This window comes from Artemia franciscana, chromosome 18 (assembly GCF_032884065.1).
Source record: "Artemia franciscana chromosome 18, ASM3288406v1, whole genome shotgun sequence".
Lineage (NCBI taxonomy): Eukaryota > Metazoa > Arthropoda > Branchiopoda > Anostraca > Artemiidae > Artemia > Artemia franciscana.
The window spans coordinates 34,474,089-34,490,808 of record NC_088880.1 but is presented as its reverse complement, the minus strand read 5'-3'; the positions used below and the strand labels follow the sequence as shown (position 1 = coordinate 34,490,808).

General features: G+C 35.9%; 2 protein-coding genes across 9 annotated transcripts in view; one reads left to right on the top strand and one right to left on the bottom strand.

The window, feature by feature from the left end:
* The window catches only part of LOC136038919 (keratin, type I cytoskeletal 10-like), a 97,036-nt gene that overhangs the window by 30,080 nt on the left and 50,236 nt on the right, over window positions 1-16,720 (top strand). Inside the window, exon 1 of one of the 7 annotated variants that reach the window (XM_065722422.1) lies at window positions 1,867-1,971. The exons of 4 other annotated variants lie outside the window; for them this stretch is intronic. The gene's annotated coding sequence lies outside the window, so the exon portion shown is untranslated. Of the gene's footprint in view, window positions 1-1,866; window positions 1,972-3,671; window positions 3,801-3,836; window positions 3,974-16,720 lie in introns of those variants that run through there. 2 more of the 7 variants (XM_065722423.1, XM_065722421.1) reach the window with 2 other exon arrangements.
* The window catches only part of LOC136038918 (ctenidin-3-like), an 85,422-nt gene continuing 76,562 nt past the window's right edge, over window positions 7,861-16,720 (bottom strand). Inside the window, exon 5 of one of the 2 annotated variants that reach the window (XM_065722413.1) lies at window positions 7,861-8,345. In XM_065722413.1, coding sequence (XP_065578485.1) covers window positions 8,115-8,345 — 231 coding nt within the window. In that variant the 3' untranslated portion in view covers window positions 7,861-8,114. The remainder of the gene's footprint in view (window positions 8,346-16,720) is intronic. The other variant, XM_065722416.1, reaches the window with a different exon arrangement.

The window sequence follows — 16,720 nt, the reverse complement described above, 5'->3', positions numbered from 1 at the left end:
AATACATTAAAGTGATTTGTACTATGTACGAGAATAATAATGCTACGGCTAAGGTAGGATATGAGGTTAGCAGCTGGTTTTGAAATTAAATCAGGAGTTAAGCAGGGTTTTATTCTATCCCCCTTTATATGGATCATTTTTATGGACCTCGTCTTAGGGAGCACAGGAAAGGCAATTGGAGACCATGGAATCGAATGGGGAGGAAGAACTCTCCCCTGATTTAGATTATGCTAATGATTTAGGCATATTAGACGAAAGTGTGAGCTCAATAAATGAATGTTTAGAGGTTTTGCGAGTTCAGGGTGCTAGAATAGGTTTGAAAATTAATGTTAAAAAGACTAAGTCACTAAGGCTAGGAATAAGTGAAGACGAAAAGGTGACGTTGGGTAACGAAAATATTGATCTGGTGGGCAACTTCACTTATCTTGACAGTATTATCAGTAAAGACGCTGGGAGCAGTGAAGATGTTAAAAGTAGAATAGCTAAGGCTCAGGGTGTTTTTTCACAGTTAAAAAAAGTTTGGAAGAATAGAAAGATAAGTCTGCAAACCAGGATTAGAATATTAGAGGCTACACTGATGACAGTGGTCAAATATGGCTCTGAAGCATGGGTGCTCCGAACATCGAATGAACATTTACTAGATAGAATAGAGAGAAATTGCCTATGGAATGTTCTGGGTACCCTGCTGACTGACCGTATTTCAAACAGTAGGTTGTGCGAAAAATGTGGTTCAATTCCGCTTGCCAGGGCTATAATGAAAGAAAGGTTGAGATGGCTAGGCCACGTTCTTTGGATAAAGGATGACAAATCACCGAATATTGTCCTTTTTGCCATCCGTCTGGGCTAAATGGAAAGCAGGTCGTCCTCGCCTGGGGTGGGAGGATGTCATAAATAAGGATTTAAAGGAAATAGGAACTTCATGGGAGGGTGACCCTTTGAAAAGAGCCTTAAAAAGCTGAAAGATTTAGTGAGGTTTTGCTAGCCACTGATATGTAGTCTTCTTGTGGGTCTAGAGGAAAGATTTCCTCCTATCCTGGACGAGGGACTAATCCATACCCAAAATAATTGTTAACACTTCAGTTCATCCTTTTTTCAAATTCATATGGTTCCTAGCAAGAGTAAGGATATAGCTGTTTAATTCTTGGCAGAAGAAGCAAAAAAGGGTGAAGATCCCAAAGCTGCTAACAAGGCTGAGTGAACTTTCAGAGCTAGCTACTATTCTTTTGATGAATACTTTACAATAGTGAATAACTATCGCAAATAACTCAGAGAATCGTGAACATGACGGAAATACTATGGAAGTTAAGGTTCTTAGAAACGTTGCTGATAGGCGAGAATAACTAACCATGCAAAAAGACTACCCAAGAACAATGAAAGTCTTCATCATTTATTGCATAGTTCCTTTGTATGCACCCGCAGAGCAACTGTGTTCGGGCTGTTGGGGGTATTTTTACCCTATAAGGGAAATTGCTAGGAAATGCTATGTTTAAAAGCTAATACTATTGAAGAAAGCAGGCAAGGAATCCAATTAAATTACTAAGTGATGTATTAAGTAGCATTAATAACAAATGATGTGTTTGATATTGCTCTTACTATCTAGCATTCTGGTATTTTAAATGTATCACATTTTCATTATCTAAGGGTTCCTGTATCTAATAATCAAAGCAGAAAACAATTTCTTTTGTCTTAGCTAGGTATTTTCTTGATAGGGTTCCAATTCAGATATCTGAGGACCAGCATTTTGCTTCTGAAAACTAGCACATAGCATGATCACAGTCCGTATTGTATCATTGCCATAGGAGTTCTTGAATATCAGCATGGAACCTTTCTGGTAGTCGACTTTCTGAGACTTTGGTCTTCGGCAGTACCTAAATGGAACTGGAAACCAAGAGATACTACAGTGGTGACTTATGAATTATAAATAAAACCTCAATACTTCAATACTTAAGCATTGTGGAAATACTTGAATACGTAAGTACTAAAGTATTTTATTTAAAATACTTATTACTTAAGTAGAATCTTAGAGGGATAATTGATATTTAAAGTGAAGTAAATATTTCCTGGAGTACCTGCTACTTGTACTTGAATAAAAAAGCAGAAGTACTTGGCACAACATTGTCCTGAATATTTCCTGCAGTACATACATAACACCTTTTGGTTAGTTAAGAATTCCCCTTAACTTGGCCTGAAAGCCTTAACTTAACTCTTATGCACACACTATATTTTGATTTAATTTTCATCCCGTCAACATTCCCTCAAATTTTCATTTCAAAATCCTTAACCTTAGAATTAATAGCAGTAGTAGTAATAGTAGTAGTCGTTGCAGTAGTTTTGATTCGGTTCGTCTTCCTTCTTAAAATTTCCTGAAATTTTGACCTTAATATCTTTACCTTTCAAGTAGTCGCAGTAGTAGTAGTAGCAGTAGTAGTAGCAGTAGCAGTAACAGTATTAGTGTCAGTAATGGTAGTAGCAGCAGTGACAGTAGTAGTAATAGTAACAGTCCTAGCACTAGTAGTTGTAGTAGTAACGGCTCCTTTCAAGGCCGTATTCAGGATTTTTATTTTCGAAGATGGGGGGGCATTTCTTTAATGGTGTGCAACATTTTTTTTAAACGCATCAAATGTTTGTTTGAATGGATTTTTTGTTGCTTTTTTAAGGCTCGGACAGATTTTTATTTTTTGAGGGGGGAGGGGGCTGGGGATTCAAAACCGATAACTACCTTTATGGATACGGTCTTGGCTCCACAAACCTGTAAGCTTGGTACCGCATTCTGTAAGCTTAAAGCCGATCAGGGAAAATGGAATTCTTTATGCACTTGCGCCAAATAAGGCAAAATATGCTACTCATTGAAGTCCCTTGAGCCCAGAGTACAAGGTCTCTGAGATTTTGTTTTCAAACATTAAAATATTCTTAGAACATCTTTTGGTCTTGGTTGGGAAGTCCAATGTGGGTTTTATAGCCGTTAAATCTATTTTAAATCCTATTTTTTTTTACGGAGGGAGGGGCTTCTGATCGAAAGTACTTTAGTCCAGTCTCTGCTTTTGGTGTGAGCCGACCAAACATTTGAAGTCCACTGATTCCTTTTGCTCTGGGCCGATTGAAAATATTCCATCTTTGGCAAATTCCGCCTTATAAGTTTCAAGCCAATCAGACAGCTCAGTTCTGTTTATTCATTTACACTCTTTTGGTCAAACTACTGTCAAGAACTAAGTTCCATAAACCTGGCTTTTGATATCAAAGAGAATTAATCTAGGCATAACTCCTATGGATCACCACCTTGGCTGGAGGCTTAAGGAGGGTCTCCATATTTTCAATTCAAATATGACTCCAATTCAAACGAGTTTACTAAAACTATATGTTGGAAGCTGGCCATAATACTCGTCTTTCTTTTTTTGTTTTTTAATAAAATGTATCTATGGGAATGGGCTAATTGGATAACTTGGTTTCCTTTCCATTACGATTACGTGAATCAAGTCCCCCTGGAGGCACATTCTTTAGACAGCTTGATTATTCGTGTCAAATCGTTGTTTCAAAATTATGATCTGATGCTATAGGTGCTATAGCAGTTCTGCAAGGAAAATAAGGGCACAGGAGGAGTTGGAATCCCTTTGATGACACTTTATCTATAATAAGAACACTGGAGCCATCTTTTTCTGATCAAGCATGCTCCTTCCAGGTTGATGTGGCCACCTGTTCAATATGAGATGGTCTGAAATTGTTCTTAATTCTTGCTATGATTATTCTTTACTGAGAAAACGCTAGTGGGATGACCTTGAAGGTGGATGGCTTATGCATAGTAGGTAAGATTATTTAGGATTATTTCAGTAGAATTCGTGCAAAGAAGTGGTGCAGTCCAATATAACAGTTGAGAGGCTCAAATTCGGAATTATAAGTTTTATAAACTTTTTGGTGACCCAATTGAGCTATAGACCATTTCTGGAACGTTGACTAATGTAGGCCAGTCACATCTCAAGTAAGAAAAAAGCACTGTGCAACACCGTGCCACAAAAATATTGTGGCATGGTGTATGGCATGTACAATAAAAAATTCTAAATGAAAAAAGCGCGAAGTATTTTTTTTCCTCTGTGTTCTAAAAAAAATACCGTCAGATAGTCTAATCATTTTCATAATGCTGTTACTTTCAGACTAAAAATACTGATACATTCTAGAAAAAGCATGTGTCTGTTTTAAACAAAGCCAAAATCTTAGCCGGAAAAACCCAATTACTTTTACATGCAGTTGCAAAACCATCTAATCCTGTCTAAAGCGCAATGAAGTGTGAATTACTTGACGAAATTTCAATCTTTAAATGGACATTCCTCAAGTGTGTTAAGTTCAAGGCGCATTCTCTTACACATTGTGCAATATACATTGGCGACAATAAAAGCGTGCTACTGAAACGTTAATGATTGTTGCTAACAGATTTATCCATCTCAATTTGAAAATCAGAGTTGGCAAAGTGTATAATCCATCGACTGTCACAGTTGTTGGCCCGTCACCATCAAATGTTTTTTTTTTCTGTGTAGTGCCTATTTTTTATTTTTATCAGTATTTTTTTAATCATGAATTTTAGATACACTTTGTGTTTACATCTAGCCTAGACATAATACAGAGCTTTATAGCAATTAAAAAAAAAAACGTTTTCTAAAACTGAAAGTAAGGAGTGACATTAAGAACTTAAAACGAACTGAAATTTTTCTGCATATGAAAAGGGCTGTCCGCTCCTCAACGCCCCGCTCTTTATGCTAAAGTTTCTTTTTAATGTTTAAAAAGCGGAGTTGTGAGAAAAAGTCAAACTTACTTTTAGTTAAAATAAAACTTTTATTATTTAATTTCTGAACGTTTTTGAATTAATGCAGGTTTTGAATTTGGCTCACCGTACATGAATAATTAAAACGAAATTTTCATATTAATTTTACTTTTTTTTAACTAATAATAACCTTATAATAATGTAGGTTTGATTTTTGTTCCAGTTGTTCAGGAATGACTCCTGAATCACAAATGCTATTCAATTAGAATAATAAACCTCTTTTAAAAGTAAAAAAAAGTGTTTAGCGTAAGAGCGAGCTATTAAGGAGAGGCAACTCCCTTTAAGTTGCTGCAGCAGTGAGTTATTAGTAGTAGTTAGTAGTAACTCCCTTTAAGTACGCAATATTTTTTGTTCGTTTTAAGTTTTAATGTTGCTTCTTAATTTTTTTCTTTAGTTTTCTTTATTTTCTTTAATGTCGCTTCTTCCTTATTAATTTGTGACCGTTTTTTAAATAATTTCGGGAAATGGAGCTCCCCCTCCATGAAATATTCCCTTCCCCACGAGACATGTCTCCATGGAACGATTTTCGCAACTTAAATTAGAGATATTTGCGGACTTATTTTTGTAAGGCTTAGGCTAGTAACAGAGCAGCCAAAAAAGGTTGAAACTATCTTTATGAAACAGAAAGTCACAAGCTGAGCAATTCTCAAATGACTGAATGAAAAAAAATATCTTTAAAAGATATACGAAATAATTTATATTAGTTTTGAGTTTTAATAATATTCCTTACTTACAGTTGGAAAAAACGCTTTTTTTTATTAATTTAATAACAAACACATGCCGAAGACATACAATATCTTCGGATTATTATCAAATAAAAATCATAGTTATGAAGCTGTTTAACATAAAATTAAATGCTAAGATTGGCCAGAAAATAACACAAACAAATTATTACTTATATTCACCATTATTCAATAAAATTCAAATTTTAGCGCAGAGAACGAGGTATTGACAAGGAGGCGAACTTCCTCATATACGTAATATGAGGAGGGTTTACCTCCTCGTCAAAACCTCGCTCTTTACGCTGAAGTTCGAATCCAATTCTTAAAGAATGACCCCTGAATCAAGGCTGATTAATTAGAATAAATAGCTCTTTTGAAATGGCTAAAAATACTTCAGCGTAAAGAACGAGGGGACGAACCCCTTCATATGCGTAAAATTTCTGTTCGTTTTAAGTTTTAACATTGCTCCTTACTTTCAGTTGGAAAAAAAACTTCTTTTTTATTTAATTTCTGATTGTTTTTTAAATAATGATGAGAAATCCAGCGCGCCCCTTCATGGATATTTTCTTTCCCCATGAAAAATTCCTCCATGAAAAGATCCTTCCACCCAACCAAATCCCCCGAGCCCCCCCCCCCCCCCCCCTGCAAGAAAAACTCCCCCTGAAAACGCTGTATACTTACCAATAACGAATACTCCCCCTATATATAAACTGCATTTTAAATATGTAAATTGCATTTTAATGCTGATTTTAAATATATAAGCTTCATCAAGTTTAGTCTTACCCATCAAAAGTTACGAGCCTGAGAAAATTTTCCTCATTTTAGAAGATAGGGGTAAACACCCCCTAAAAGTAATACCATTTTGACGAACATCACACAATCAGATTCAGCGTATCAGAGAACCCTATCGTAGAGTTTTCAAGCTCCTATCTACAAAAATGTGGAATTTCGCATTTTTTTTGCCAAAAGACAGATCACGGATGCGTTTTTATATGTTTGTTTTTTTTTCCAGTGGTGATTGTATTGACTCAGTGGTCCTAGATTGTCGTAAGAGAACTAATTCTAACTGAAATCAAAAGTTCTAGTGCCCTTTTTAAGTGAGTAAAAAAATTAGAGGGCACCTAGGCCCCCTCCCACGCTCATTTTCCCCCCAAAGTCACCAGATCAAAATTCTGAGATAGCAATTTAATTCACCCTAGTCGAAAAACCTAATAACTATGTCTTTGGGGACGACTTACTTCCCACAATCCCCGTGGGAGGGGCTGCAAGTTACAAACTTTGACCGTTGTTTACATATACTAATGGCTATTGGGATGTGCACAGATGTTTTCAGGGGGATTTGTTTTTTGGTTGGGGGGGGGGGAGAAGTTGAGGGGATGGGCTACGTGGAAGGATCTTTCAATAGAGGAATTTGTCACGGGGGAAGAGAATTTTAATGAAGGGGGCGTAGGACTTTCTAGCATTATTAAAAAAAAATGAAAAAATAAATATGAAAAGTTTTTTCAACTGAAAGTAGGGAGCAGCATTAAAACCTAAAACGAACAGAAATTATTATGCATATGAAGGGTTTACCTCCTCGTAATACCTTGCTCTTTACACTAAAGTATTTTTAGTAATTTCAACTATTTATTCTACGGTCTTTGTGATTCAGCGGTCATTCTTAAGGAATTGGGACAAAATTCTAGTTTTAGTCTAAGAACAAGGTATTGAAGAGGGGGTGACCCCCCTCATATACGTAATAAAAACATACGAATATAGAAGTTCGTTACTTAAGTTAATTCGTAAGTGACGTATATTTTTTACTAATGAAAACGTTCGTAATAAATTAAAAGTTCTAGTTGCCTTTTAAGTAATCGAAAAATTGGAGGGCAACTAGGCCTCCTCCCCCGCTCTTTTTTCTCAAAATCTTCCGATTAAAACTATGAGAAAGCCATTTAGACAAAAAAAAAAATTAACATGGAAATTTCGTTTTAATTGTTAATGTGCGGAGAGCCAAAATCAAACCTTGCATTAATTCAAAAACGTTCAGAAATTAAATAAAAAACAATTTTTTTTTTACTGAAAGTAAGGAGCGACATTAAAACATAAAACGAACAGAAATTACTATGTATATGGAAAATTGCTTTTTCTCCTCAACGCCCGCTCTTTACGCTAATTCTTTGATGTATCTATCGGTATCAAAATTCCGTTTTTTAGAATTTCGGTTACTATTGAGCTACGTCACTCCTTAAACAGAGAGAGAGAGAGAGAGAGAGAGAGAGAGAGAGAGAGAGAGAGAGAGAGAGAGAGAGAGAGAGAGAGAGAGAGGGAGAGAGAGAGAGAGAGAGAGAGAGAGAGAGAGAAATATTTGCTTGATTTTCGTCTTTCATATTTTGTTACTAGCTGACAAAATCCTTGTTTTGTCACCTATTTGATTTATTCTCTTTTCATTAATTTTTTCTTTTCTTGATTTTGTACGTCAGGAATAGCCAGTATGGTCTCATAACGCATTTAAATCCTTTGACCACCTTCTATTAAACGTCCTTATTCTAACAGCCCCATGTTTAATAACAGCACTTTCTGCCCGAGATATATCTCGGGGGTTAATGACGAAATTGAATATAGTTTTGACTATAGCTCCATGATCCCATCCATGGCTCACAAATTTTGTAGCCTCCAGTTAAAACAGAAGTTTTCACTGGAAAGTTACCCCCATAGACTCCTTGAACAAAAGGACATGTTTCAAGGCGTCTTCTTTGTTCGTCTACACGTACATCAGCCTCTTCCCAGTTTCCAGCCACACCTGCACAAAAAGCGAACTGAGCCTGGCCACTCTGGAAAATAAAAAAGAATTTAGCTTTTGCAAGTTCTTTGGTATCCATGAAATCGTTTTACCACCTTTCGTTAAACATTTTTAGTATAACATCCTTTCGTTTGAGACCAGTGCGTTTTTCTTATGACAGTGAAGGTCGGGAGGCTTATCTTGGTGGTTGCAGACGAAAATTAATATAGTTTTAACTATAGCTTCTTGATCCTATTTATTACTCACGAATGTCGAAGCCTCAAGGTTTCACCGGAATGTTTCCCGGAATATATCAACTCCTTGAACAAAAGGACAAGCTTCAAAGTGTCTCCTAAGTTCCATCTATTTCAGACTCTAGTACACCATTTTTTAGTCTTGTAGTAGTGTCTGTGTCTGACTGAAGCTTGACGAACATCACAGAGACGAACATTGCAAGTTAATACGTCTCTAACTCTATAAAGAATCCGGTTCATCTCTCTCTCTCTCAGACTTTGGTAAATAAAACCTATCCACCTAAGCCAGACTCTATTACACCACTTGTGAGCGTGGTAGTAGTGTCTGTGTCTGAAAATTCCTATTTTTGTATCTCTGATTTTTGAAAAGATATTCTAAATGATGGAACATAACAAAGTAAGTTCATTAAATATTTTTATTGAGATAATAGAACGTACAATACCATATGTAATTAATATATTCATAAAAAATTGAATGTTTCCAATCCAAAATATAATTCATCATGTTTTATCTTGGCTTGGCAATTATTTCATTTCAGGGTAATACACGACTTTTAACACGGTTACATCTATGACCTTATCACAAATTTCATGTTTTTCTATTTTTCTGTTCAATAATGATATCGGTTGGTAATCTACCAATGTCACAATTAATATTCCCTGATGCTTTGTTTTTTGTTGAACTGTCTTAAATTTCCTTCGCGATATTATATACTAATACTATTTTATTTTACTTGCGATTTCATTGTCTATTACGACACCATTTATACACAGGTAACAGTTATGATATTTAGATAGGATATAGTTTATAATTTTGGTAGAGCAGTAGAGCCTTCTTTTTCTTTTGTTTTTGTTGAATACTAATAACAGAAAGATCGCGATAGGATCTATCAACAGGTAATGTATTACCAGCCAGAAGTTGAACCATAAGCCGGAAGTTACTCGTCGTCATTAACTATTAGTTTCAGACTTGCATGCTCTTTGAGCGCTATCATCTCTGGAAATGTTACTCTCGCATATCGACGGTCTTAAGTGTTGAGTGTTTTTCGATACTACAAAGGAATCTAATCTTTCACTGTCATGACAACGCACATATATATTTCAAATAGTCTTAACACTAATGGTTTTTTCATAGTTCGACTATTTTTCCTTGTCAACATTAAATGCTATGACAACTTTATCATGAACACAAAATTTTTTGAAATCAGTTTTTATTATTAGAGATAACTGTTTATCCTTCCAGTTTACAAATAATACTGATCGAAAAAATATGATAAGCTAAGTACTATCGATAACCAGCCATAGAGTACCACGAGGTCAGCCATATATATAAAAAAAATGTTCACTAATGATTATGTAATGATATTCTTCAAATACGCAAGCATTGCGCAGTAATTCCGTGAGACATTCCTGAGGATCAATGTACTCTTGAAATACTTTATAAGATTTTGAAAATATGAGACAGAATTTTACTATCGTTTCATATTTCAAAAAAAAAATACTATAAAAATTTACATTCTTATGAAAACATTTTAAATCTTGAATAATTCATTTCTTTTTTTATTTGTTTTAGTTTTAGTTTTTTTCGTTTATTTTTTTGTAATTTAAATATTTTTCATCTATTTTATTTTTATTCTTTTCTTTGATCATCATATCCACGTTGATAGAGTCGTTCTCGCCATCAAGTATTAATATCATCATTAAAAATTGTAATATTTCGAATCCACTCCAAAAGTATAATTAATCAAGTTTTGTTTTGGCATGAAACTTATTTTATTTTGGGGTCATACACGACTTTTAACATGGGTTCACCAACAAGCCTATTACAATACCATATTGCTTTTATTCTGTTCAGTGATGGTATCTGTTGGTAAATTACCAATGATAATATTAACGCTCACCTGATGTTTTGCTTTTCATTGAATTATCTTTAATTTCCTTGGTGATATTATCAACCAATGATCTTTTTATTTCGCCTAAGATTTCACTGTCTATTAACAAAATATTATTACGCTGGTTACAGTTCCGGTACGGTGAGAAGACATGCTTTATTATATTTTATAGAAGAGTATGCTTTTCTTCTTTTCACTTTCATTTGAATGATAATTGAATGACAATACCTGAAATATGGCAATATGGGGTTATCATGAATAATATATTACAACAAGCGCTATGAAGAAGTTGCCTCTCTTCATCAACTATTATTTTTATTTGTTTGCATTCTCATAGAGTGGTTTTCTCATCTTTGGGAAAATATTATGTTTGTGACTTACGAAAAATTCCAACTCACCTGCCCCTAAATCTTGATAAATTCCCACTCACTTACCTCTGAATCTTACTAAATTTAAACTTCCCTTTTTGTCTAACTCTCAAAAGAATCTGATCCCTATCTTTAAAATTTCTTGTAAAAAAACCTTATTTGCCTATTGCAGACTCTAGTAGACAATTTCACACTTCATGTCTGTAAATCTAGATAGAATCCGATTCATCTCTCCCTGACTTTAAAGATTTTGGTTTGAAAAAATCCTGTCCCAAAGAAAAATATTTTGCTACAAAAGTTATTTTTCTAAAAGAAAAAATCATGACTGACATATTTATATCATTTTCACTTTTTTAAATATCCTGTGATTATATCTTATATATATGGTAATTTGGTTTTAAGAGAGGAAAGAGTTGAAAAAATTTGAAAGTTCAAAAACACTAATTAAAAAACGTTACTACAAACATTATTTTTCTAGTGGAAAAAAACCCGACTGACATATTTATATCATCTTCATGTTGTATTTTTAGAAAACAACAAGCAAATTTTTTGTTATAAGTATTTAATGTGATTTCAAGACATGGAAAAAGCCGTCGAAAAAATTTCAGTTAAAAAATCCAAGTCACCCCAAAAATGTTCAGAATCCAAAATAATTAAAATATGCCAAAAGGGTTACGCTCGCAAACTACATTAAGGCTGTGTTTATACGCTCTTTAGTTTTGATATTTCTCTTTACTGTCTCCTGAAGGTCCAAGGTCAAAAATACCACGGATTGAATTCAAAAGTGCAAAAATGGCTAGTAGGGAGGTGTGTTTTTAAACTAAAGATGATACAAATATAAACAAAGACATACAATTCACTTGTATAGCAAGCGCATGAAACTTATTGCTTAGAATATATTTCTAAGAACACAATAGCATCATGGACTTGTTATTTCAGATGCTAACACATTTTTCTTATACCACTGGAACTCTCTGGCCTCACGTTTCGATTCCTACACCAGACAAACAATTCATAAATTCAATGGGTGTTGTCGGATGCATTAATAGGATACTACTTATTTCATTTAATTCTTAATTTATAAGATGAAATGTAAGGATTTTTTCCAATTTATTTCCAAGAACAATTTTTTAGCATCGTCTTGTTAGTTCAGTTGACTAGCACGTCATTCCTTCATCCTTAGGAGTCCCCAGTTCGAATCCTGCACCAGTCAAATATTTCGGAAATCATCGAAAAGTTCTCAGCAAACATCTTAGATCATTACGTAATTTGTTTTGCAATAGTATCAAGAAAGGTAAAACTGCCTTGTCCATGTTTATTCAGAGTTCGTTGTTCCTCAAGATCATCTGTGGAAATTGCCATTACCGGGGTTTTTTCAAGTCTCATTAGTCTTCCAGTATACCACTAGAATCGACTTGTCTGGATTTTTCCAAAGTTTATTGCTCCTCATTAGTGCCTTAGGGGTAGATCATTGCACAACTGACATTCAAGGCCAGAGAAATTGATTGTGCAAGAGTTAATTGCTCTTCCAATTGCCTTAGGGTTTAATCATTGCGTAACAAACATTAAAAGCCAGAGAAATCAATTGTGTAACAGTTCATTGATCCTCAAGAGTGCTTTAGGGAGTCGCCGTGAAACCTTCTTTATGGTATTAAACCAATAAGAAAGAAATGAGTACTGGCTATAGCTAGCAGCAAGGTACATATAACCGATAAAACTACTAATGAGCCCTCTCCGAAGATTTTACTAGCATCCCTTCCATAAAAGACCTTGTAAGCCCCTGGGGCATAATTTACAACACTTACCCAGGGGTTCCAGCGGGCTGTCTTGTCCTTGGAGTTTTTGTAATGTGATATTTGGTATATTTTTTGAAAACAGGGCTAGCGGGTGAAGATAGTTGCCGTCGGATTACTTTTGACTCTTAAAAAGAAACCTGCAACTTTGAATCTATAATAATTTAAGTCACCTCCGAAGTTTATACGGTCAGCTCTTCCATAAAAACCTTATATGCCACCGGACATAACTTAAAACCCTTGCCCTGAACTCTGGGAGGGGGTATTTTGACCCAAAGCTTTTTTTTTATCTGATCGATGGACTATTTCAACGAAAATGGCTGTCTCAAATTGATCGGATGCATTTAAGGAAAAAAAAATGTCTCAAAATTTCCATCGGATGGATCTGAAGACAAAAGGGCATGGGGTTAGTTACCCTCCGATTTCTTTTGACTCTTAGAAAGGGCAATAAAAATTACCATTTACAATGAAATGAGCCCGAGGTTTATATGACCACCCCTTCCATAAAAACCTGAACTTTCAATTTCCAATCAAATTAGCCCCCTTCCATAAGAACCATATATGACCAAGGACATGAATTACAACAACTGCCCCTGGATCCTGGAGGATTGTGTTGACTCGGGAGTTTTGTTATTTTATTTTAATAAATTTTTAACAAAATGGTTGTCTCAAAATTTTGATCGGATGCATTTAGGGAAAAACGTCCTTAGGGGAGGGGGTTAGTTGCCTTCTAATCAATTTTGACTATTGGAAAGGGCTCTAGAAATTCCAATTTACACTTGAATGGCCCCCTTCGAAGTTTATACGACCATTCCCTCCATAAAAACCCAATATGCACCCGATGTGTAGTTTACAACGCTTGTTAAGGGGTTCTAGGGAGCTGCATTATCCCTAGAGTTCTTTTATACGATCTTTGGTCTATTTTGAGCAAACAAAATATATATAAATTCAATCGGATACATTTGGGCAAAAGAGTAGGTTTTTTTCTGGGAGGGGGGGTAGTAGCTCTCGGATCAGTTTTGACTCTTAAAATGGGAATTAGAACTTTTAATATCTAGTCAATTGCGCCTCCACCAAAACTTATACGACCATCTCTTCTACAAAAACCTTATATGCCCCAGGGCATACTTTACAGCTTCACCCCCAGGCTTGAAGGAGGGTATGCTAACCCTACTTTTTATTTTCTGATCGTCGGACTATTTGCAACCGACTAGCTATCTCAAAATTTTAATCAGATGCATTTGGGAAAAACAAGATTTTTTTTCGGGGAGAGGGTGTAACTTATGGTCACTCTGATGACTCTGAACACTTTTGATTAATAAAGAGGTAACTAAAACTTTCAACTTCCAATCATATGAACCACCTCTGAGGTTTATGTGACCACCCTTACATAAAAACCTTATAGGCCCGGGCCATAACTTAAAACACTTACCACCGGGCTCTGGGTGGGGTTTTGCCGACCCAGGGTTTTTGTCACCTGATATTTAAAATATTTTTAAGAAAACAACTATCTCAAAATACCGAAGGGTTTGGGGAAAAGGCGTAAGGAGGAGGGCTAGTTGCCCTTTGATCTCTTTTTACTCTTAAAGAATGAGCTAGAACTTTCAATCAAATGAGCCCCCTCTGAAATTTATGCGAGTACCTCTTCCACAAGAACTATGTATAACCCATGGGCATTACTTACAACACTTGTCCTTGGGCCATGGGACGCTTTGTTGACCCCAGAGTTTTGTTGTCTGATCTTCGAACAAGTATTTTGCAAAATTACTGTTTCAAAATCTTTATCGGATACATCTGTGGGAAAAAGGGCATGAGAGCGGGGCTAGTTGCCTTCCAATCTTTTTTGGATTTTAAAAAGGGTACTAAAATATCCAATATCCAATCGAATGAGCCCCCTCCAAAGTTTATTCGGCCAACCCTTCCACATGAAATGCCTCCTGGATAGCAAAAGTAATAAATAATAAATAAATAATAAAGCATTGGAGCCTTATGGCCTTTCGTACTTGCAAGCTACAGCTTTGCTTCTGATTGGTCATGGAACTAATCGCAATAATATACAAAAGTTTCAACTGGATGAACCCATTCAAAGAGAAAATTTGGTTTGATTTTGTGACTTACACTCATTTCACACTCAACTTTCTTTTCACAGGCCTTAGAGCCTTACAGGGGGTGATGGAGCCGTCAAACCAAAATAATTTTATTTTATTTTCTTTGTGTTTGTAACGAACCTTAAAAGTCATCTATTGACTTAAGTTCCATCTGGCCTTGGTGGTCGTCCTGGGGCCTCTCTCCTCACGAGCGAATGTATTTGTTGCCTATACTGCTCTCTATTTTGGGCCAATCTGAAAAGATCAGGGAGGTTGCTGTCGGAGAAGTTTTCCTTCCAACGCTTCGGAGGGTGACCACGAGGGCAAGAACCGTGGATACGACCTTAGAAAGCAATTTTCAGTAGTTGGTCGTTGCAAATGTGCTGGACGTGGCCAAGCCACCTGAGTTGTTGGACACGGACCATGTTCAAAATGGTGGTATTATATTGCAGTCTTTTGAGTAGCATGGCATTTGAGACTCAATCTACGTATGTAATTCTAGAAATGCGACGCAGCAGCATTGTATCAAACGCGGTGAGTCGCCTGGAGTCATCTACTCAGACTCTCCATGTTTCATAACCGTAAATTGCTAAAGGAATAATGATGGAGCAGAATAGTTTAAGTTTTAACTTCACGGAGATTTGATTTTGCTTCCATATTGGCATCAGAGCTTTGAAGCTGGCGCTACCCAGAGCGAGACGTCTTTTGATATCCACTGAGTGATTATTGTCGCTCGTGATCTGGCTCCCCAGATATGTGAAGCTGTCTACCCATTCGGTTTCCGTTCCATTAACCTTTAGCTTTAGTGGGAATGGGCTATTGAACCTTGACACATGCATGGCATTCGTTTTATCCTCGTTGATTTTCATTCCAATGGTTCCTGTAACCACTTCCATGTTATCTACTTTGGTTTGGAGTTCAGCGACGGATCCAGTGAGAATGTCGATGTCGTCTACGTATGCCAGCTTGTCTGTTACGTTCCCTCCTGTCATTGCCCCATTGGTTGCTTCAACATGTGACATTATGCAATGGAGGAAGAGATTAAACATGTGAGGTGAGAGGAAGCATCCTTGGAGAACACCGACAAAAGTTTGGAATTTTTCGGTCGTTCCCTAAACCGTTTGTACTTGGGTTTTGAACCGCTCATACATGTTACGAATGAGTGATGCGATATTTGATGAACCGCCATAATGCAGGAGTATAAACAAAAGACCCTCTCTCCAAATTTGTCAGGCTGATTGGGCGGTAATTGTCCCATTCGGCTTTGGACCCTTTCTTATGCAGAGGAATTATGGTAGCGGACCACCACGGTTTTGGGAAATATTCCTTGTTCCAGGCAGTTATGGCAATTCTGTGGTAGGGGTTTGTTACGACTTCAGAACCATCTATTAGATTCATTAATCGATTAGTATTAATATTAATAGTGAATAGAAGTAAATTCGTTTTCTTCATTTATTTACGTATTATCATTCTGTTATGCTTGAGTTGCTTTGCAACTGAAGAAAGAGACTTGTGAAATAAGCGAAAGAAATAAGTGCCAAATTTTCACTGTCAGCTAAAACTTTCAAACTCCTCGTAATAATAATCAATCATTTTACATATTTAGGGGTAAAGTGTATCTTTGTGTAGTAATAAGTCTAGAAAAATACAGAAATTTTTTTAAGTGTTTTTTTTTCTTAGAACTTCAACAGATTGGCTCTCTTATAATCTGCTCCCAACAATCAGTTAGAGCCAACAGTTTCCCGGTTTTCTCCACATTAGCCAAAATGCCATTTTTGTGTGTTGTTTGTGATCTGTTATTGCTTTAAAGGACATTAAAGGCCAAGTTTCTGCTTGAAAAGTCTCTTAAGTTTTTATTATGATTGGTTCAAAATAATCACCTCCCCTTAAAAGACATCCGTAATTTCATATGTGGTAAATTAGAAAAGAAAATAACATAAAAGTAGAATGTGCCCTCTGGATAAGAACATGCCTCTACACATAGTCATAAGAAATGTGTGGTCCCTCGCTAGGTTATACTTAGCTTGGTGTTA